The sequence below is a fragment of the Phodopus roborovskii genome, unplaced genomic scaffold (genome assembly GCF_943737965.1).
Source record: "Phodopus roborovskii unplaced genomic scaffold, PHOROB, whole genome shotgun sequence".
NCBI lineage: Eukaryota > Metazoa > Chordata > Mammalia > Rodentia > Cricetidae > Phodopus > Phodopus roborovskii.
The window spans coordinates 60,958,783-60,977,513 of NW_026126480.1; the positions used below are offsets into that span (position 1 = coordinate 60,958,783).

At 37.3% G+C, this 18,731-nt stretch overlaps 1 protein-coding gene across 1 annotated transcript in view; it reads right to left on the reverse strand.

Moving 5' to 3' along the window:
- Positions 1-18,731, reverse strand: part of Tle4 (TLE family member 4, transcriptional corepressor) — a 128,116-nt gene that overhangs the window by 50,372 nt on the left and 59,013 nt on the right. Inside the window, 2 exon segments of the mRNA XM_051194022.1 lie at positions 13,033-13,049; positions 16,209-16,413. Coding sequence (XP_051049979.1) covers positions 13,033-13,049; positions 16,209-16,413 — 222 coding nt within the window.

The window sequence follows — 18,731 nt, forward strand, 5'->3', positions numbered from 1 at the left end:
CTGGAATATCAATCAACCAGTTAAAAACAAAGATCAAGAAATAATGCTGTTTGTCAAGCTAGTACAAACAATAGAGATAGAATTTTTAAATGTTAACCAGTTCTCTTCTACAGTGGTGTTCTTTTTCCAGTCCTTAAACCTACAGAGCACTTTATATTTTTAAGATACTTTGTCAAACCTAAATGAAGAAAACAGTGGAAAGTAATTTCCTGTTGTCACTATACTGATAGCTTTTCGACAACTGACAGGCTCCAGGCCCACTAAATACTATGTGTTTTACTACTTATCACAAGGTACTACAAATCTTCTAGAGTTCTTGGCATAAAGAATTGTGCTTAACAAAATAACAGTCCAGGATATAAAAATATAAATTTTTGAGATTTCTGGTATCTCATAGTTCCTGTAACTCTTCTACTTTTCAGCCTGGTTTCAAGTTATTAACTAAAGCTGCTCACTATAGAGAATGAGAGAAGATGCTATCTGAACAGTAGATGAAGTAGAAGGAGCTACGTTGATTAGTGAAATCACCTGAAAGTAATCAAACATGAACAAATAGAGGTAAACCAGGCAACTTCTTTTTAAAGTCTCCATATTCCCTTGTTTTGCTACTTTCAGAATTTGAGTGGAAAGCACACATCTGATGGGAGATGTCATTCTGTAAATATGTTTTTTTTTTTTTTTAAATTGGTTAATGAATAAAGCCCTGTTTGGCCAATAGGAAAACAAGATAGGTGAGACTAGGAGAGAAGGGGGATTCTAGGAGATGTAGTAGGGGAGTCATGCTGTAGGGACTTGAGAAAAGAAGTCTGTACCCTCTCTCCGGTAAGACCACGTGAAAACAGATTAATAGAAATGAATTAATATTTAAGACAGAGCTAGTCAATAAAAGATGCTAGTAATAGGCCAACAGCTTTATATCTAATACAGTGTCTCTGTGTGTCATTTGGGGCTGACTGAGGTGGCTGTGGGACCAGGCTGGGGGGAAAACTGCTAGTAACATACATCAAGTCAGGGCCATTTGCATCACTGTCAGCCTTTGCACATAGTGCTGCTGCTAGTGCTAGTGGATTCCTGCCTTTAGACCCCCTCTCCCATCATTAGAAACTACTTTCATATTCACATTTTAAAGTGTATCTATGGATAGCAACAGGTTCCAAAGGTCAGGAAGTGGTAAAGTAACTTTTGGTCAATTCTCTACCAAAAATAAAGACCCTATCTCACTTAAACTTTGATACATAAAGGAAAATATCTGAATTGAGAGAATTAAGTAATTCTCTACTGAAATGCCTTTCAAAATGCTTAACAAATCAAATGGACTGTGAAGATTCTTGTCTTCATGTATTTACTAATGTTTTACTTCCTCCCCCCCCCCAAAAAAAAAGGCTACCTCTACCATGAATAGTATTTCATGCCATAGCAGTCTTTCATTTCTCCCCTGAAAGACACCCACAGGAAAGGGTGTAGGGAGAAGGAAAAGGGGCAGAGGTAGCAAAGAAGGAAGAGTGAAAGGGACAGACAGTGACAAGAATAATTTATAAGTGAACGTCTTGGCCAGGCCAATGTTAGTAAAGTGAGTGGCAGTTTGCAAAGGAGAGAGATTGAAGAAGTCAATCCTGATGGTTGATGAAGAATTTAAACAAAAGCACTTCTTTTCTTGCTTATATATATAGTCATAGTTTGTTCTCCCAAGAGCAAAAAATGTCAATAGCCTATTTAGAAATTCTTGAAAACAACGTCATACTAGATGACTACCAAATTTTATTATCAAATCAAATTCCAGTGTACCCATCCAATTCAGAAGGATCATTCAGAACACAGACAGTCAACATAGAGCAAGGGCTAAGCAGAGGACATGTGAACCTCAGGGCTTGTAAGTCACGGTTAACTATGGTATAAACAAAAGTGATTATTTCAATTTTGTCTGCAGATTATTTTTTCAGAGCAGCCCAATAAACTCAATGATGTCCAGAATTACTAGAAAAAATTTTATTCATTTCCCCACGCCACAAGAAAGTAAGCTAATAACATCCTACTGAGAGTGCTGTCAGACTAAATCCCTCTACTCCTGCATGCACTACCGGGATAAATCTCCCTTCACTTTTCATTCCACCACCCACTCAGGGCAAGGCCCTGGGGATAGCTCCAGATTACCCTTCACACTCAGTGTCACAGGCCCAAGCCCAAGTGGCCCAATCAGTGCCAAGAAAAGAACAAACCAAGAAAGATTAATTCGCAGATGTTCATGCATTTCACATACACTTTGCCCCATGGTCCGTTGCTAGGGCAACAGAAGACCACCAGTGCGAGCTTTATTGGCTTTATGAAGTGCATCTCCGGGACTATAGTCCAAGAAATGCTGCATAATAATAGTGTGATTTCTCTGAAGCCTTGTTTTTTGTTTATCCATGGTTAACCTTACAAGTCTTATAAAGAGCACCCTTCCCTAGAACATCCAACACTGCCCCTCCCACCGCCACACAGAAACATTAAAATGAATCTTTAATAGTTCCATTTTGGGATGGCTTCCTTGAAACTGATCATCAGATTTCATGACCAAAAAGTAAATGGATATATCCTGTATCAATTTGGAGATCACCATATTTAGTGCAGCACACCACACCAACAGTGACCACCAAAGCCAACACACATATACCCTTTGCCAATCTTCTTCTGGTCTACCTTTTCAGCTACCTGCCTGGCTGGCTTCCCCACCTCTCCCCTCTTTCCTCTCCCCTAAGGCCTTAAGCCTACTAGGCAAGTACTCACCACTAAGCTCCAGCTCCAGCCTAGCCCTCCTTTTACCTTTATTTTGTGACAGTCTCACTAAGTTACTTAGGCTGCTCTTAAATGCGTGAACCTCCTAAGTTTCCTCCATAAACAGGATTACCAGTAACTACCAGGCCCAGCATGGCCCTTTTCTACATATCCAGTGAGACCCCTCCTTTAAATATCAGCAATCTGCCTCAGCCAGATGAAGCAGCAGAAGCAGTAACCCTACTCAGGTTAGTTTCATCACATCATCAAGGAAACTTCCTGCAATGATTCATACTCTGTGTCTCCCTGTTATAGCCATTGGGCACTTCAGATGAGACTAGTGCAACCAAGAAACTGGGTTTTATATTTTCATTTCATTTTAACTCATGTAAGTTAAAGAAGCTTCATGTGACTAGAATATTGGACAGTGTAGCTTCAGAGGCTTACCTAATTTCTCTTCATAATTCAAATTTCTCCTTAATTTATGAAAATACAACTTCAAGTATATGCACATAAGAACACTCTTTATGCTCACGGCTGCTGCACTGCTCACAGTGCTGGTTCTAAACAGCCCCAAGTTCTGAGTCCATCCAATTAGCTTGGCTCTTTGTAAAACAGGCCCAGGGAGCAAGCTCTATTTCCTTAAGGTCTCCACTCTCCCACCCAGATTGGGAGGTTAAAATCATAATGTCACAACTCTCAGCACAGTAGCACAGATCAAGTGTTAATCTAGAGGGAAGTGGTGAGTGAAGGGGAAGGGGAGTATATGGGCTGGCAGGGCCAGGGAAGATCTGTAATGAAGAGGAGAAAAATAAAGCCAGTGAATAGATCAATAGAAGCAAGAGCTTACATTTAGATTCACAGGAGAAAAAACACAAGGAGACAATCATTTCCTGGGAAAAGCTCAAGCCTAATGAGAATTTACTCTGTTCCTTTATGTGACAACCAGCCCTTTTGTGGCACAGGCTTCCTGACTGACAGGAACCCAGGGCCCCTTAATAGGATTTCCATATTATTTCCAACACCTGCCCAGAAGTTATTTGTTTACATTGAAGGAGGCAAGATTCTCAAATCAGACATCTGCTTCTAGTTCAGGCATATCTTAGGAAACCATCTAGAAAGCAGCTTTGTTACCATGGTGACATTTTTTTATTTTCCTTCTTTAGTTGGCTCAAAACATTAGCATTTCCAATTTTATTTTGTTTTTCAAAGGGCCAAATGTCACTCAAGAAAACAGAAATTTTTTTTTAAGCTTAAATAGAATTTTCACAAATTTCCAGAATAATTAAAATTACCCTAAGGAGGTCTAAATACAAAGTGAGGTGTTATTAAATTGCCAGTGGCACTTTTCTAAAGGTGACATCATTAACTTGTTTACTCCTCCCCCAACCAGCTCTTCTTCCCCTCAAGTCTGGACTATTAGAAGCTCAAAAACTACCAATTTCAAGAAGAAAATTCAAGAATTCTTTGGGAAGTAATGCAATTATATACTGAGTCTATTTCCACGTGAAAGAATTCTATTCACATACTGAAAGTCTCACTAACAAGAATACCTAGGAATTTCTATGTCCATCTCACTGCCTGCAGTTCAGTAAACAGACGGGTAAGGAACATGTAAGCTTTTCAAGAGCATTTGTTGGCTACACAGGAGCTGCAATATTAAACAGTGTGAGGAAGGAAAGGAGGAGGTCAGGTTGCTCTGCTCTCTAGTAACATAAACCTAGGCACACAACCAACCTCAGAGTGGTAGTGACCACCAATGAAAACTAACATTCAAACAGACATTGCTTAAGTCAGAAGCACTGGTGACTAAGTGGATTTTTAGGTGCTATACTTTATTAAATTCAGAAGTAGGAAACACATGGGTTAATTCTGATGCATGAATCACCTGACAAACTTAAATCAATGTAAGGGACAGTCCTTAATATTTGGGATATTAAATACTTGGGAAATTTAGTTTGACTTCCAATATCTGACTAAGCAGTATCAATCCTGTCATGATTTTATTTCTATGAACAGCAAACTTTATTTAAAGGAACCAAAAACTTGTTGACAAGTACCACTTAGCCCTCAACAAACTTCTTACCACTTCTTCACGAGGCTACTAATTCTCTTCTGCTTTATCCCAAGGCTACTGCATGAGTATCATCAGCAATAACTTGTCTCTTTGTGTCCAAAGTTATAAATGCTTATGCTTGTTAGTGGTGGCTCCATATGCACAAAATTGCCTAAGCCAGAAGATAGCTGAATTATTTTATATCACACCTCAGACCAAAATATGCAAGATTTTGCAGAGGTAAATATCACAGAAATTTGAGAGGCAAGCACTAAGTTTCCTTCTAGGTGATTTTTTTTTTTTTTTTTTTTTTTTTTTTGGTTCCCTTCATCCCAAAATGGATGAGTATTTTAAACACACACACACACACACACACACACACACACACACACAGTGATGAACAATCCCTGGGAATAATTCTTTTGACAAAAGTATGTATACTTTGAAAAACAGATGCTTCTGAAATTCAAGTGCCAAGTGTTTAACACTTCAATCTTGGGATCCTCTGAAATATTTTTTAATGTTAAACATAAATTTACTGTATAATATTTTAAGAGATTAAATGCATTCTAATTAAGAAAATTAGAGATAATAAGCATTAAGATGAAAATGTCTAGTAACTGTTGGTTTAAAGAGGAAAAGAATTTAAACCACCTTTGCAAAATCAGCTAGGGAAGGCAGATCTGACAATCAGCCTACCCTGTTAATTAATATTTGTTCTGCTTCAGCAATCGGTGGAAGCAAGTGCAGCAAAACAAGCGTGACTCCCCCGTCACATCATTAATCCACTCATGCTCACCACCTGAGGACCAGCTGTGCCCTAAAGACATTCATTCATCTGTTCCACAAACAAACAATTACAACACATTTTCTGGAATTAGGGCACCTGTTACATTTCACACAGCTTACATGCCTGGGAGGCAGAGATCAATTAATACTGCACAAATTAGTGCATCATAAACCAATAGACAAAAATTCCTGATGGTTCTTTGATAAGGTAACTGTTACCAGTAAAATACATGATAAAAAAAATGCTTTTAAAAGAGTTAAAAAGCAACAGTAGTGCTAAATATTTCAAATTACCATTATATGGTGGAAAATAAAAAGCACTACATTAAATCATCTATATACCAAGCAACCCCCAAAAGAATAGCATTACAAATGATTAAGATACCTAGAGTTACAGACTTAAGATCCAGGAGGCTAAGTGATTGTCCACTGACTGACACACAGATTACCTAGCGCTAAAGAAGGGTCTCTTTATTTAAGAACCCGACTTCCACTTCCTGTAAACTATCTCACATTTTAGATGTTTTCAAGTATTTCCTTGTGGTTTTAAATATAACAGGAAGATCCCTTTACTTATGATAAGAGAAGGACACAAGAATAATGTGTATTATTTGCATGTACATATGGATGTGGAACAAAGAAGAAAATTTTACACAAAACAAGTCAAAACCTGTGCGCACTTTAGTAGCACATATATTAAAATTGGGGGAAAATACAATACTAAGCATCCAATATAGTTCTATTTGTATCTTTTACATATAGACAATGATGTATTAAATGTAAATCTACTGTCCAAGTGAAGTATTGGTTAACATAGGTTCTTAAAGTATATTTTTAATATATGTTTCCCATACACTACAATGTTTTTCCCCCACTAAATATTTAGGGTATTGAGAAAAAGAATCTAATCTGTGAGGCAATGGGAGGGGGGATCAAACCTTGGTTTAAAAAGGGCTAAGTTAACTAGGTCCAGCCATATTAATCAGCAGGTAAAAGTCACTAAGCCTGATGATCACCAGAGTTTAATTCCTGGGAACCACACACAAGAAAACAGACACCTAGAAATTAACCTCTGGTCTCCACACACATTTATCATGGAACACATATGCACATGTACACACTACATAAACAAATATAGCTAGTTGTGGTGGTAAACACTAGTAGGATATTCTGAAGAGTAGGGACAGGAGGATCATGAGTTCAAGGTCAGCCTGAGCTAAGCCTGTGGGCATAAAGAGACTGCCAGGCAGTTAAGAGTTCCCTACTATTCTTAGATGGTCTGGGTTTGGTTCCCAGCACCCACATCAGGTGTTTCACACTGTTTGTAAATCCGGTTCCAGAGGACCTGATGCCCTCTTCTGGCTGTTGTAGGCACCAGGTATACTAATGTGGTCCACATACATAAATGTAGTCACTTACACATACATATGAAATAAGCAATCTAAGAAAGAGAAAATAATGATACAGTGTCATTAGAAAAAAATATAAAAGGCAAATCCGAAAGGGCTAAAAGTTTCCACAACAACAGAGGAATAATAAATCCTATTTAGATTGTATTTCAAGAAAATAAATTTTGTGAATACTCACAGAAGTTGGATTATTAGCTATGTATTAAAAATATTAAATAGCTATTTTTTTAAGCAACACAAAGATTTTTGGTTCTGTTCAATGGAGGAAACATGACTCAATTAAGAGCACTGACCAAGAGTTCCATTCCCAGAGCAACATCAGGTGTTTCATAACCATCTACACTCTAGCTCCAGGGAATCAGATGCCTCTTCTGGCCTACAGAGGTCATGCGCATGTCCAACCCACAACCTACAAATACACTAAAAACAAAACAATTTTTTAAGATAATTATTTAGATTAGTGTACATTTTCCCCAATGAAGTAAGTGGGAAGTGCATGTTATTTATATTTGCTTCAAAATACTTCAGTAAAGGAAAAGAGCTACATAAAAACATAGCTAAATGCTACAGCTCTTTTACAGAGACACAGAGGTTTCATGGATAGGTTTCTTTGTGCTAGTTTTTGTACTTTGTAGTATGTTTCTAATTTTTAACACAAAGGGGTAGTAAGATCAAATCACCTAAAGAGCTTTCCTTTAAGGATGGCACTGGCAATATGACCTTGGGTAGGGGCCTTCACAACACTAAGCTGTGGCTCACAAAAAAAAAAAAAAAAAAAAAAAAGATCCAGAGATAGATGTTGGGGTTCAAGCTTCAAGCAGAAGATCAGAAAAGCAAAGCTCAAACTGAAAGGGCTGATCCACGAGCTTTTCACCAAGCCTCAGACTGCTGCCTCTCTTCAGTGTGGCTGGAGAGAATCCTATGATTGAATTGCCTTCCTGTTCTCAATGTGGCTGGAGAATGAATGGCAGCTCTAAAACCCTGCTCCTGTCTTAAATACCTCTCATGAGTGCTGAAATTAAAAGCATGCGATCCTAAGCACTGAGATCATCTTTGTGTGAGCTGTTTTTCTTTAGGACTGGATATATTTCTTGTAGCTCCGTGTGGCCTTAAACTAACAAAGATCCATCTATCTCTTAATCCTGAGTCCTGGGATTAAAGGTGTGCACCACCAGCTCCCAGTTCTATGGCTGCTATAATTAAATGTACATATCACCATTGACTGACCTTTATAATTTGTGACTGTCTTTGCTTTCTGAATCCTTAGATAAGTTTTAATAAATCATATAAGATATCACTACATCAAGCCTTTACTGAGGTATGCAATAGAGTAAGCACAGATTTTATAGGTGACACCTAAACTAGCTAAATGTGCAAGACAGAGGTGCCTTTAAAGAGATCAAAGTTAACTTGGGACCCACCCATCAAATTTTTTTTCTAGGTTTGGAGAAACAAGTTTGTGGACAGAGTGACTGAAGGGGAACCAGAGAGCCAAATCACAATTCCTATTCAGATAGCTTTCCTCAGATTACTGACTGACTACTTAGCACTGATGGAAAACTGTCTTAATGCAAGCCTACTACTGCTTTGCTTATCTGGTTCTTTGGCTATTCTTCATAGTGTTTTATTGGTGTTTTCTATCCAAATTTCATTTTCTACTTTTCTACAGTGTCTTTCTAAAGTCTATAGTAATACAATGACCCTACCATGCTTTTCACAAAAGCCTAATATCCCTATAGTAACATAAAAAACAAAACTGCCTGAGGTACATAGTTGCTCTTTTCCATGCTATTTCCTTTGGTGCTTTCTCTCACACATAGGACATTTCAAAGGGCGAACATGTTCAAAACACATGCCTTTTAAACAGATAGTCCTTTGAGACAGGAAAAGTAGGTGTGCTTGGGGTGGTGGTGGTGGTAGGAAGAAATTGCAGGGATATGCTGGCAACATATACTAGAGCAGAACTTTGGCCATTAAATCTAAATGTGCAAAGTGAGTGGCAAATAGTAGCAATCACTCTACTCTAAACCTACTCCCACCTTTTTAAGGTTGCCAGCTAATGAGGCAACAGTGCTCTCCTGGCCTGAATCATACTCTTCAGTATGAACATAAAAAACAACCTTATTTTAATTTTCCAGTGATAAATCTTAACTGCCAACAGTGACTAACTGGAAAGTAAACAGAAACATATGATGTTTAAGTCATCTGTGTAGAATAAGAAGTAACATACATATGAAACAGAATAAACAGGCATTGCCTTACACTCCACAAAGAGAAGATCACCATAAAAGCCTTTAAGCAAAAGCAAAGAATTCTCATAGGATAAAAAGCATGATGTGCATACACACAGAAAAGTATTTGGTGTGAAAAATATGCAAACCTTTAAAAGTTAAGTACAACATCTGCACTTATTACTTTGTGAAAATACAGGCAAATACTGCGTTCAGCATTTCAAATGTGTACGGAGGTTCTGGAGATAACTGAACAATGTAAAGCTCACTGAGAATGGTCATTAAGACATGAAGTATTTGGTGGAAAATTATTTTGACAAAATAACAAAAATAAAATCTTTACTACTTAGAAAAAAAGTCTGCACTGTTATATTTTGCACATAAAAAATGTCAAATCCTTCAGTTCCAACAGAAGAGTGCCATCTTCCAAGATAAATCACAAGAGATTTTTTTTTTACATAAATAAAATGGTGTTAATGAAAATATGCTCAATAATAGTATATGGAAGAAAACATGAAGCTGGTTAACATTTGGTAATTGTGAGTTTATCTGTTGTGGATGACCTTAATTCTGGTGCCTGTTTTCTTGCTGGAGTATTAGGATTATGTAGACACTGGATGTAGGGGATAGTAGGAAGAGGAATTTCTCAGCCTTAGTTTCCTACCAAATTTAGGAGTTTGGTGGTTGTTGCTCTAAGCAACTGACCACATTTCAGTCAGAAAACTGGAGAGATTAAGTCGTGAATGGCTTGTAACAACTGGGATGCTCTTGGCAACAAGTAGCAATCAACATCCCCTGTGGTGGACATTCTAGAACCAATTATTTTTTACTTCAACCGCCCCCCCAGGGGCTCAATACCCAAAAATATTTCCTAGGTTTTATTTATTCTTTTCCTATGGGTAAGACATATGGCAGGGAATGGGAAGAAATGGAATGGGAGATGGTAAGCTACTCTATATAGAAACCAGAGGTAAGGATTTAGTTTGGGTGTCTGCAACACTAAGAGTAAGAGTATATTAATGGTGTGAAATTTCTTACCATTTTCAGGCCTCACATGTGGGGGCTTCCTATTGGCCACATACAGTCAGCAGACAGCCAAGACAAGTAAGGAAGGTGGCAGGTGCTATGGCCTCTTATTTCAACAATACTATTATACACAATGTTTTAGTTTCTCATCACCAAGTAAATTGATTCTAGGACTCCCTACAGTGCTTTCTCCTTTAGATCCATATTTACATTCTCTACAAGTGTCAAAAAAAACTTGAGATGGAAGTCTGCAAATAACAGGCTTAAGAATGAACTTGGCTACTAGAGCTATAGAAAGCTAGATCAATAAAGCCAATAGCATGTGATTTAGTGAGACAAAACTTTGGAGAGGAGAAAGGGAAAGGGAGGGAAAGACCTAACAATTTACTAAATTGCTTTATGTGGCTTCTCAAGGAGAAGCACCTTAATTATTTGGATCTTTACAATAAGTCTAAATAAATATCTGTTCAAAAATCTGCCCTGTTTAATAATCAGCAGCATCAAGAAAACATTTTTAAGAGTTTCTCACACATCCACAACTTTGTATAAGTCAAAATTTGGTACCAGATCAAAATGTTACAACGAAGCTGTGTAATACCGCCTACATCTTCATTACACGCAACACTAATTACTACCAGCAGATTCCGATTTTTCTGCACATTACAGGCTTTTAGAGAAGCTATAAAAATTTTCAGGCACCATTAATTTAAATTTGTATTGAAATTTCCTTTTGACAGATGGCCAAAAATTACGTATTATTTAGAGTTCATGAGCTGCCTGTTTGCACATTAGAATAGGGAAGGGAAAATTCTAAACCCAGAAGGAAATTTATGTCACATTCATTACCTGTTAAATGTTAGGGAGAATTATTGTGCATGAATGAATTATTTCATGCTAGCCCAAATAGCAGACAACTGGATCACAGTCTGCTACAAACCAACCCTAGTCACATAATCAGCCAATAATCACAAAAACTACTCTTAACCAGGAACTCCTTAAAAGAGGTTAAGGATGCTCAAGGGAAAAGGCAACTGCTTCTTGGAGCATCACAGGAAACATGTAAGAAAATTAGCCAACTATTTCACTTTGTAAACCTGCAGGACAATCCCAAACCAGACACTGCACACTTCAGATATGGATTTGTAGCTGCCATTCATAATAAATCAGAGCAAAATCAATTTATTTTCATGGTATTTCCCTGGCTTCTGGCTTTTCTGACAATTCCAGACTCACTCTGAATGATTATAGATAGTTTAAAAATATACCCTACTATTTTTTGTAAGGGACTATAAATTGTAACTGGCATAAAGCATACAGGAGTATATAAATATTTTCACAATGTTCTGTGAGTGGGGCTGGAGAGGATTCTTTTGTTTTGTCCATTAACCTGACAGAAAGTATGTATTCACCATGAAAAAACCAGGAAATATTTATGGTATAGCCTCGGACAGGCTTCCTTAGACCTCCTATAAGCCAATCATAACCACCTTATTTACTTATTACTTCTAAAGTATATGTGGAAAATATGTAATTATACTCTTAAGAAGTTTTGTTTTGTTTTAAAAAAAATTGGGTACTGATGTGAATAGTATACAACAAACTGCACAACTGAAAATATGTACTTTAAATTTAATGTGTATATTTCTAACAGTTGACAGTTGTTTGGAATGCAGGTATCCTTTCAAATTCAAAGATTCTTGAAGGGTAAAATGGATATACCCAATATTGAATTTATGGGGCCTGAAAACAATTTTTAATTTAAAATAGAGTAAAGTACTATTCATTGTGAAAGAAAGAAACTGTCTGGGAAAGACTTTAGTTAGGGATATAGTTCACACACAAAAACAAGCAAACAAACAAAAACAAAAACCAAAAAAACCCACAGAGGGTCACAACATTTAATTATTTAAAACTAAAAAAGACAAAATGGGCTAATGTTTCAGAACTGAGTTACCTTGTAATGGGTAATACAATGACATGTGCTACACAACTGGGCATACACATGGCATATTTCCATTGTGTATGACCAAAAGGCGATGGAAGCACTTTCATAGTTTATTCATTTCCTATATGACACACTATGAAATTCAAATGCCTGTAGCCTATCTCATTCTGATATCATATAAGACAATTACACACAAACTATGAGACCCTAAATACTTTTTGCCCTTCTCCACAAGTTGCCTATAAAGAGACACAGAAGGCAGCTACGACAGATTAAAATCTTCAAAGAATTAATCACCACACCAAAAACCTAGGTATTACAAACAGAAATTGCAGTATCTCTGGTGAACAGAAATATTCCTATGGATGGCTTGACTCCTTGACTCATCCTTCTTGTTGAGCATGAACCTATGGCCTCACACATACCAAGCACAAGCTCTCCCACTGAGGTACACATCCAGCCCAAACAGATGTTTGATGATTTAACGAACAACTTTGTTGAATTATTTTCTAAGATAAATATGTATTTCTTATTAATTAATATATTTACATTATTGCATTATTTTAAGCAGTTACATTTTTAACATAATAAGATATTAATACAAACAATGTAACCTAGTTTGTGATTCAACCTTGTTCTACAAAGCTGATCCTCAGAAAAAATATGACCATTGTTAAAAAATATCAACTACACATATAAGATTACCATAATTTGGTAAATGCTATTCATATTACTCTCTAAATCTTAAGGAATCCATTATTAAATATATTCCCATCACTTAGAATCTTTCTAAACTATTCTTGTGTCTGAATTGAGTCCTACCTTGATGGAGTCTCTGTCTGTAGGCAAAACAGCAGCAAGATAAGCAGATGAGAGTGACAAGAAAAAAAAAGAAAAAAGAAAAAAGAAAAATGCTAGTTAGTTTATATAAAATCATAGTTATCAAACCTGAACCTGCTAAATAATAAATTGAACAGATGTCAACTTTGCTGTAAAGTTAATTATTAATACTAATCTGACAAGATTCACAAAGAACAGGTTCACCTTTGACACAATTTCAATTGAACCAAAGTTAGCCATTCTTATTTATGTGCCTTATTGACTTTTCCACTTATAAAAGAGTTTACAATCATGAGTCAACTCTGTGTCATGGCACTAAGATAACTCTAAAACAAACATTACAGTATTTCTAGCATCAGAGATGAATTTATGCTTATGTAATAAGGACATTGTCCCTGATTGTAACTCTGTTAACGACACTGAAATGGCAGTAGATAGGACCCTTTTTTTTTTTTTAAATTACAAGCAAATAAAGCATACCTGTGCTAAATAAATTTAAGGAATGGCTGATGAATTTTTTTCAACTTTATGGTTAACTATTAAAACTTATCAGTAAGTGTGGTTGAATGTTTTCCCAAGACCATCAGCTCCCCAATAATGACAGGAAGACTTATTATTACTCATTATAGCTCAGCAGATAGGTTAGGCTTGTTTCTAACTTGCTCTTATAAAACAAATTGAACCCCCATTTTTATTAATTTACTTTCTGCCTCATGACTTTATCACTTCATCTCTGTAATGCCCATTCTGCTTGTTTTTTGTCTCCTTGCATCTCTAACTTCTTTTCTCCTGCATCCTTGCTGCCCCCAAAATCCTGCCTAGCTATTGGCCATTCAGTTTTTTACTAAACCAGTAAGAGTGACACAACGCCACAGTGTACAGAAGATTATTCTACAACATTACATGAAAACAGACTCTTCTTTTAGCTACCAGCTCACGAAAAATCAACATGTAGACATACTAATTATAAAAGCTCAACCTTAGCTTAGGCTTGTTCCTAACTAGTTCTTATAACTTAAATTGACCTATATTTTTAAAATCTACATTCTTTTATGAGCTTCATATACCTTTACTCTGTATTCCCCATCCTGCTTCCTCTCTGCCTATCTGGAGACTCTGCCTTTCTTCTTCCCAGAGTGATATCTGTCTCCTGAAGTACCATCTAACCTCTTCTTGTCTAGCTATTGGCCATTTATCTCTTTATTAAACCAATCAGAAGTAGTCTTGGCAAAGATACATTTTCACAGTGTAAACAAATATTCTGCAACAAGTAAGCAGTGAACAAACATACAGGAATATTTAAATGCCTCTGTACCATCACCTACTTTTAGGAGAAAGAAGGCGAACCATGAGAGAATACAACTGAACTCCTAAGTGGTTATTGTTAGTATTTAGGCATTTTACTGGCCTGTCTTTGGAGTTCTAACAGGACACGCCCTCAGCTGCTGCCTATTCAGTTCCCTTTTAAGAGGGTCCTGTCCACCTCCCATCTCTCTCCTTCTCACTGCCTCCCCCCACCTCTCTCTTTCCTCTTCCCTGCTGCTCCCCTCCCCCGTCCCCTCTTTTACCATCCTTTTCCCTTAATAAAAATCCCCTCTACTTTATATGAGTCTCTTAGAATACACCTTGTATCTTATAAAGTCCCTCACAGAAGGGGAAGGGACAAGTCCCCCAGAGCACAGGGGAAGTGGAGAGGGGCAGTGAATGGAGAGAGAAGTAGGAGAAAGAGAGGGGGAGGAGAGAAAAGCAAATGCAACTAGAAAGATTGAGTCAGGGTAGGAACAGAAGGCAGGAGAGAGAGAGAGAAAGAACATAAAAGAGGGAGCCATTATTGGTTTGAAGAGAAAACGGAACCTAAAGAAAGGTCTAGAGACCTACAAGACTGCTGCCAACTAACAATTTGAGCAACCGTGGAAAGGCTACCATAAATGTCCTTTCAGGATAGTGAGATCAACTAACTTATCCATGGAGCCCTACCTGTTGGAAACAGAAGCAAACACCCATACATAAACACTGAGTCGAACTAGAATCCAGATGCAGACGGAGAAGACAAGACCAGGTTGCAGAAACACATAGAGACAGCTGACCTGAACAAGGAGGAGCTAACGGGCCCCCAGACTGGTAGCTGGGAAGCCAGCATGGGACTGACTCAGGCCCCCCTGAATATGGGTCTCACCCACAAGGACTGAGCAGTGTAAGGGACCTCAAGACAGTGGAACCAGGATGTATCCCTGGTGCACAAAGGACCTTGCGAACATATCCCCCATGGAGGATATTGCCTTAACCTAGAGACAGGAGAGAAGCTCTAGTCCCTACTCCAAATGACTTGACAGATTTAGATGACCCCACCTGGATGGCATTGCCCTACATGTGGAATTGGGGTGGGGAATGGGAGGGGAGGGTAGTCAGGGTGCATGTGAGGAGGCAGTGAGTGTAAAAGGGAGGAAGGGAGGGGGAACTGGGATCGACATGTAAAATAATAAATTAAATAAAAAAATTAAATTAAAAAAAAATCCCCTCTACTTGAACTCTGTTGCATGGCATCTTCCTTCCTTGAACTGCTTTTTTAACTTACGACAGTTATTATTTTTAAAAAAATCAGTAATCTCATGCTTTTGAACAACAATGAGCACAAAAGGTATTTAAAACAACAAATTTTGTCAATTGGAATTACAACATTTCAATAAGACAACTGGAATTTTTTTTACTATGCTTTATAGGTTAATCTAAATTACAGACAATAATTGAATTGTCAAATATCAAGTAACCTTTTAAAAACTTAAGTTCCTCCCAAACAATCTGGTCAAAGCTGACTATCAATGCTCGTGTCATGTAAAACAGGATTTCACTACTGATTTAGACTTAGGAAGTAATGGAGCAGAGATTTAGCTTAGTGGTAGAACCTAGCCTCACATAGGTAAGGTCCCTGGGTTCCATCCCCAGAAGAGCTTGGATAGGAGAAAGAATGGGATGGCAAAATCTGGAAATAGTTCTTTGCCTTCTGGGCAACACGAGGGTATCATATTTCTAGTAATTAATATATCTTCTGGTAGAAATCTTTTTTTTTAGACACTGGAAAAAATAAAAATCAGAGAAAGAATCAATAATGACATCTGGAATCTAGATAATGCCACACTGATACCAAAACGATCACTTACCTCTTTGGTGATCATTGTCATGGTGCTTTTTCTCATCCTTAATTGGGAGGTGCGATTGACCTCCTAGTGCACTGGAGAGGGCCAGAAGTCCTGCACTGCTACCAATGGGTGGAATGGCTGGGGGCTGAAGCCCTGAAGGGTGTGGTGTCAGAGGCACAGGTAGACCGTGTCCATGTGATAAATGCTGAGCTTGGAGTTGTTGCTGCTGTGAAAAATTAGACACAGATATTGAATTTGTCCCTTTTATACCCCACAAGAAAAGCAGGAGGTACAAATAGATATACCCTTATTATGTATTTTTTTTTAAAATCAGGTAAGTGGGAGGGGGAAGGAAGGGATATCTAATTGATGTGTTACTTCCAAAATCTGTTTTTTTTTTTTTTTTTTTTTTTAAATGTTGGGTAAAAAAACCTCAGATTTTTAAAATGGTAAAATTGGCTAAGAACTTTTAAAAGATGAATGTTCTTGAACAAAATCTCTGTATTATTTTGTTCTATAACAAAAATCAAAGGTCTAGCTATCATGTATTTCTAATCAAAATGTATAGGTGAATAACTGTTAACGCAGTCATATTGAGCAAGAAAAGCTGAAAATCGAAAAAATTAGTGCTAAACAGTTGTCCCAGAACCACTGCACAGCATGCAGGGAGAGTTAATTTGAAAGAGAAAACCTGAATTAACAACCCAGAAAAGGAAGCTGGTTGCAGCCACAGTTTTTTAAGCCCTTTGAGTGTCCTCAGTGGCACTTGAGCAAATTACTAAAGAAAATCCAATGTTGCAAGGCTTGGGTTCTCCTGTAGGCTTGCTCAATAATGCTGAAATAATTGGGCACTCTGTGCACGTTTAGTGATGCTCGAATGAAAAGCTAGAGGCCTGCCCTTGTACTCTTCTCTAGCAGCTGACTTTGTGTTGTGACAGGTTTATTTGAGTGGGATCGTGATGCATGCACCAGTAACTACGCTGACAAGAGTTTAAAGTCATTTTTACCAGCACAGTGGCAACACATAGAGAAAGCCCTTAAGAGGTTGGGGAGTGCTTGACCTCAGCAGAGACTGAATCAAGCCTGTCTACAGGAGCTACTGTGGGTAGATTTGCTGCCTCTGATGAATGGGAAAGGGGAGGAGGAGACAATGGAGGATGCAGAGTTAAATACACCCTGTATCAGGAAACAATTCAACTCAAACCCAGCTAATAATATTCTATTAGAACAATGGCTGGGCAATCCTGAGACTAACATATGTAGTCACTAAATATTAATTACTGTTTTAAATAAGTCATTTTTTAGGTAAAAATCTATAATAACCAGAGTCCTTCTATAATTTTCTTTCTTAGCAAAATTTCACAAAATCGTTTTTAAGAATGAAATTATTCTCTAGGAAGAAACTTTTAATGGTTTTTTTAAAGTATGTCAAAGAAAAAGGTGATTTTTTTTTTCCCTCTTTAAATTAATTTGTCTTTCTTCATCATTTCCTATGTGCCTTTCTGTATGGGATAATCAGCTCTTTTCTCCTGCTGGCTTCACACATTTAACATAAAGCAAGCAAAGTTGAAATAAATAAAGAGAGTATATACACTTATGAAATGGAAAATGGGAGCAACACTCAGATGCTCCATCAACAGTAACCTCATAATCCATGTATCTAAGAGCTGTTCCTAACTGCAGTTTTTAAATTAGATGTTTCCTTCCTAGAAGCATGAATCCCTCTGATGGGAGATGTCATTCTGTAAATATGTTTCTCATACTGGTTAATGAATAAAGCACTGTTGGCCAATAGGAAAGTAAGATAGGCGGACTAGGAGACATGGAGGATTCGAGGAAGTAGTAAGGAGGAGTCAAGATGGAGAGACTGGGGAGATGCTGGCCCCACTCCCCGGTAAGATAAGACCACGTGGAAATACTTAAATTAATAGAAATGGGTTAATACTTAAGACAGATAGCTGATAAGAAGCAAGTAACGGCCAACATCATTATATCAAATACAGCGTCTCTCTGTGTTTTATTTGGGGCTAGCGCGGCGGCGGGACAAGAGCAGTGGCAGGTGGAAAAACTTACTCCTTACATCCCTCATTGGTTGTTGAATGCAGAATTGAAAGCCTTTAAAGTGTATGTATATGAACAACAAAAGTAGACTCTGTAAGTTGTGTGTGTGCTATATATATATATATATATATATATATATATATATATATATGTATACCTATAGGTATAACAAGAATAACAATAATAAGGGGCTATCTATCATCTTGAAAATGGAAGGGTATAGGAGGAGTTCGAGGGAAGGTAGCTGGGAGGGGCTTGAAGGACAGGAGAAAGTGATGATATAATTCTATTTCAATTAAGTACATATATAAAACTTATAAGGTTTCTTATTTGAGTGACCCAAATCATCTTTACAAATTTTTATATACTGATACTTAGTTGTGACCAAAAGTATGAATGCAAAATTATATTATCTAAACATGCAGAAAAATATTCAGGAATTTAAGTAAGGCTGCTTTTATTTCTGAAATCAACTGGCAAGCA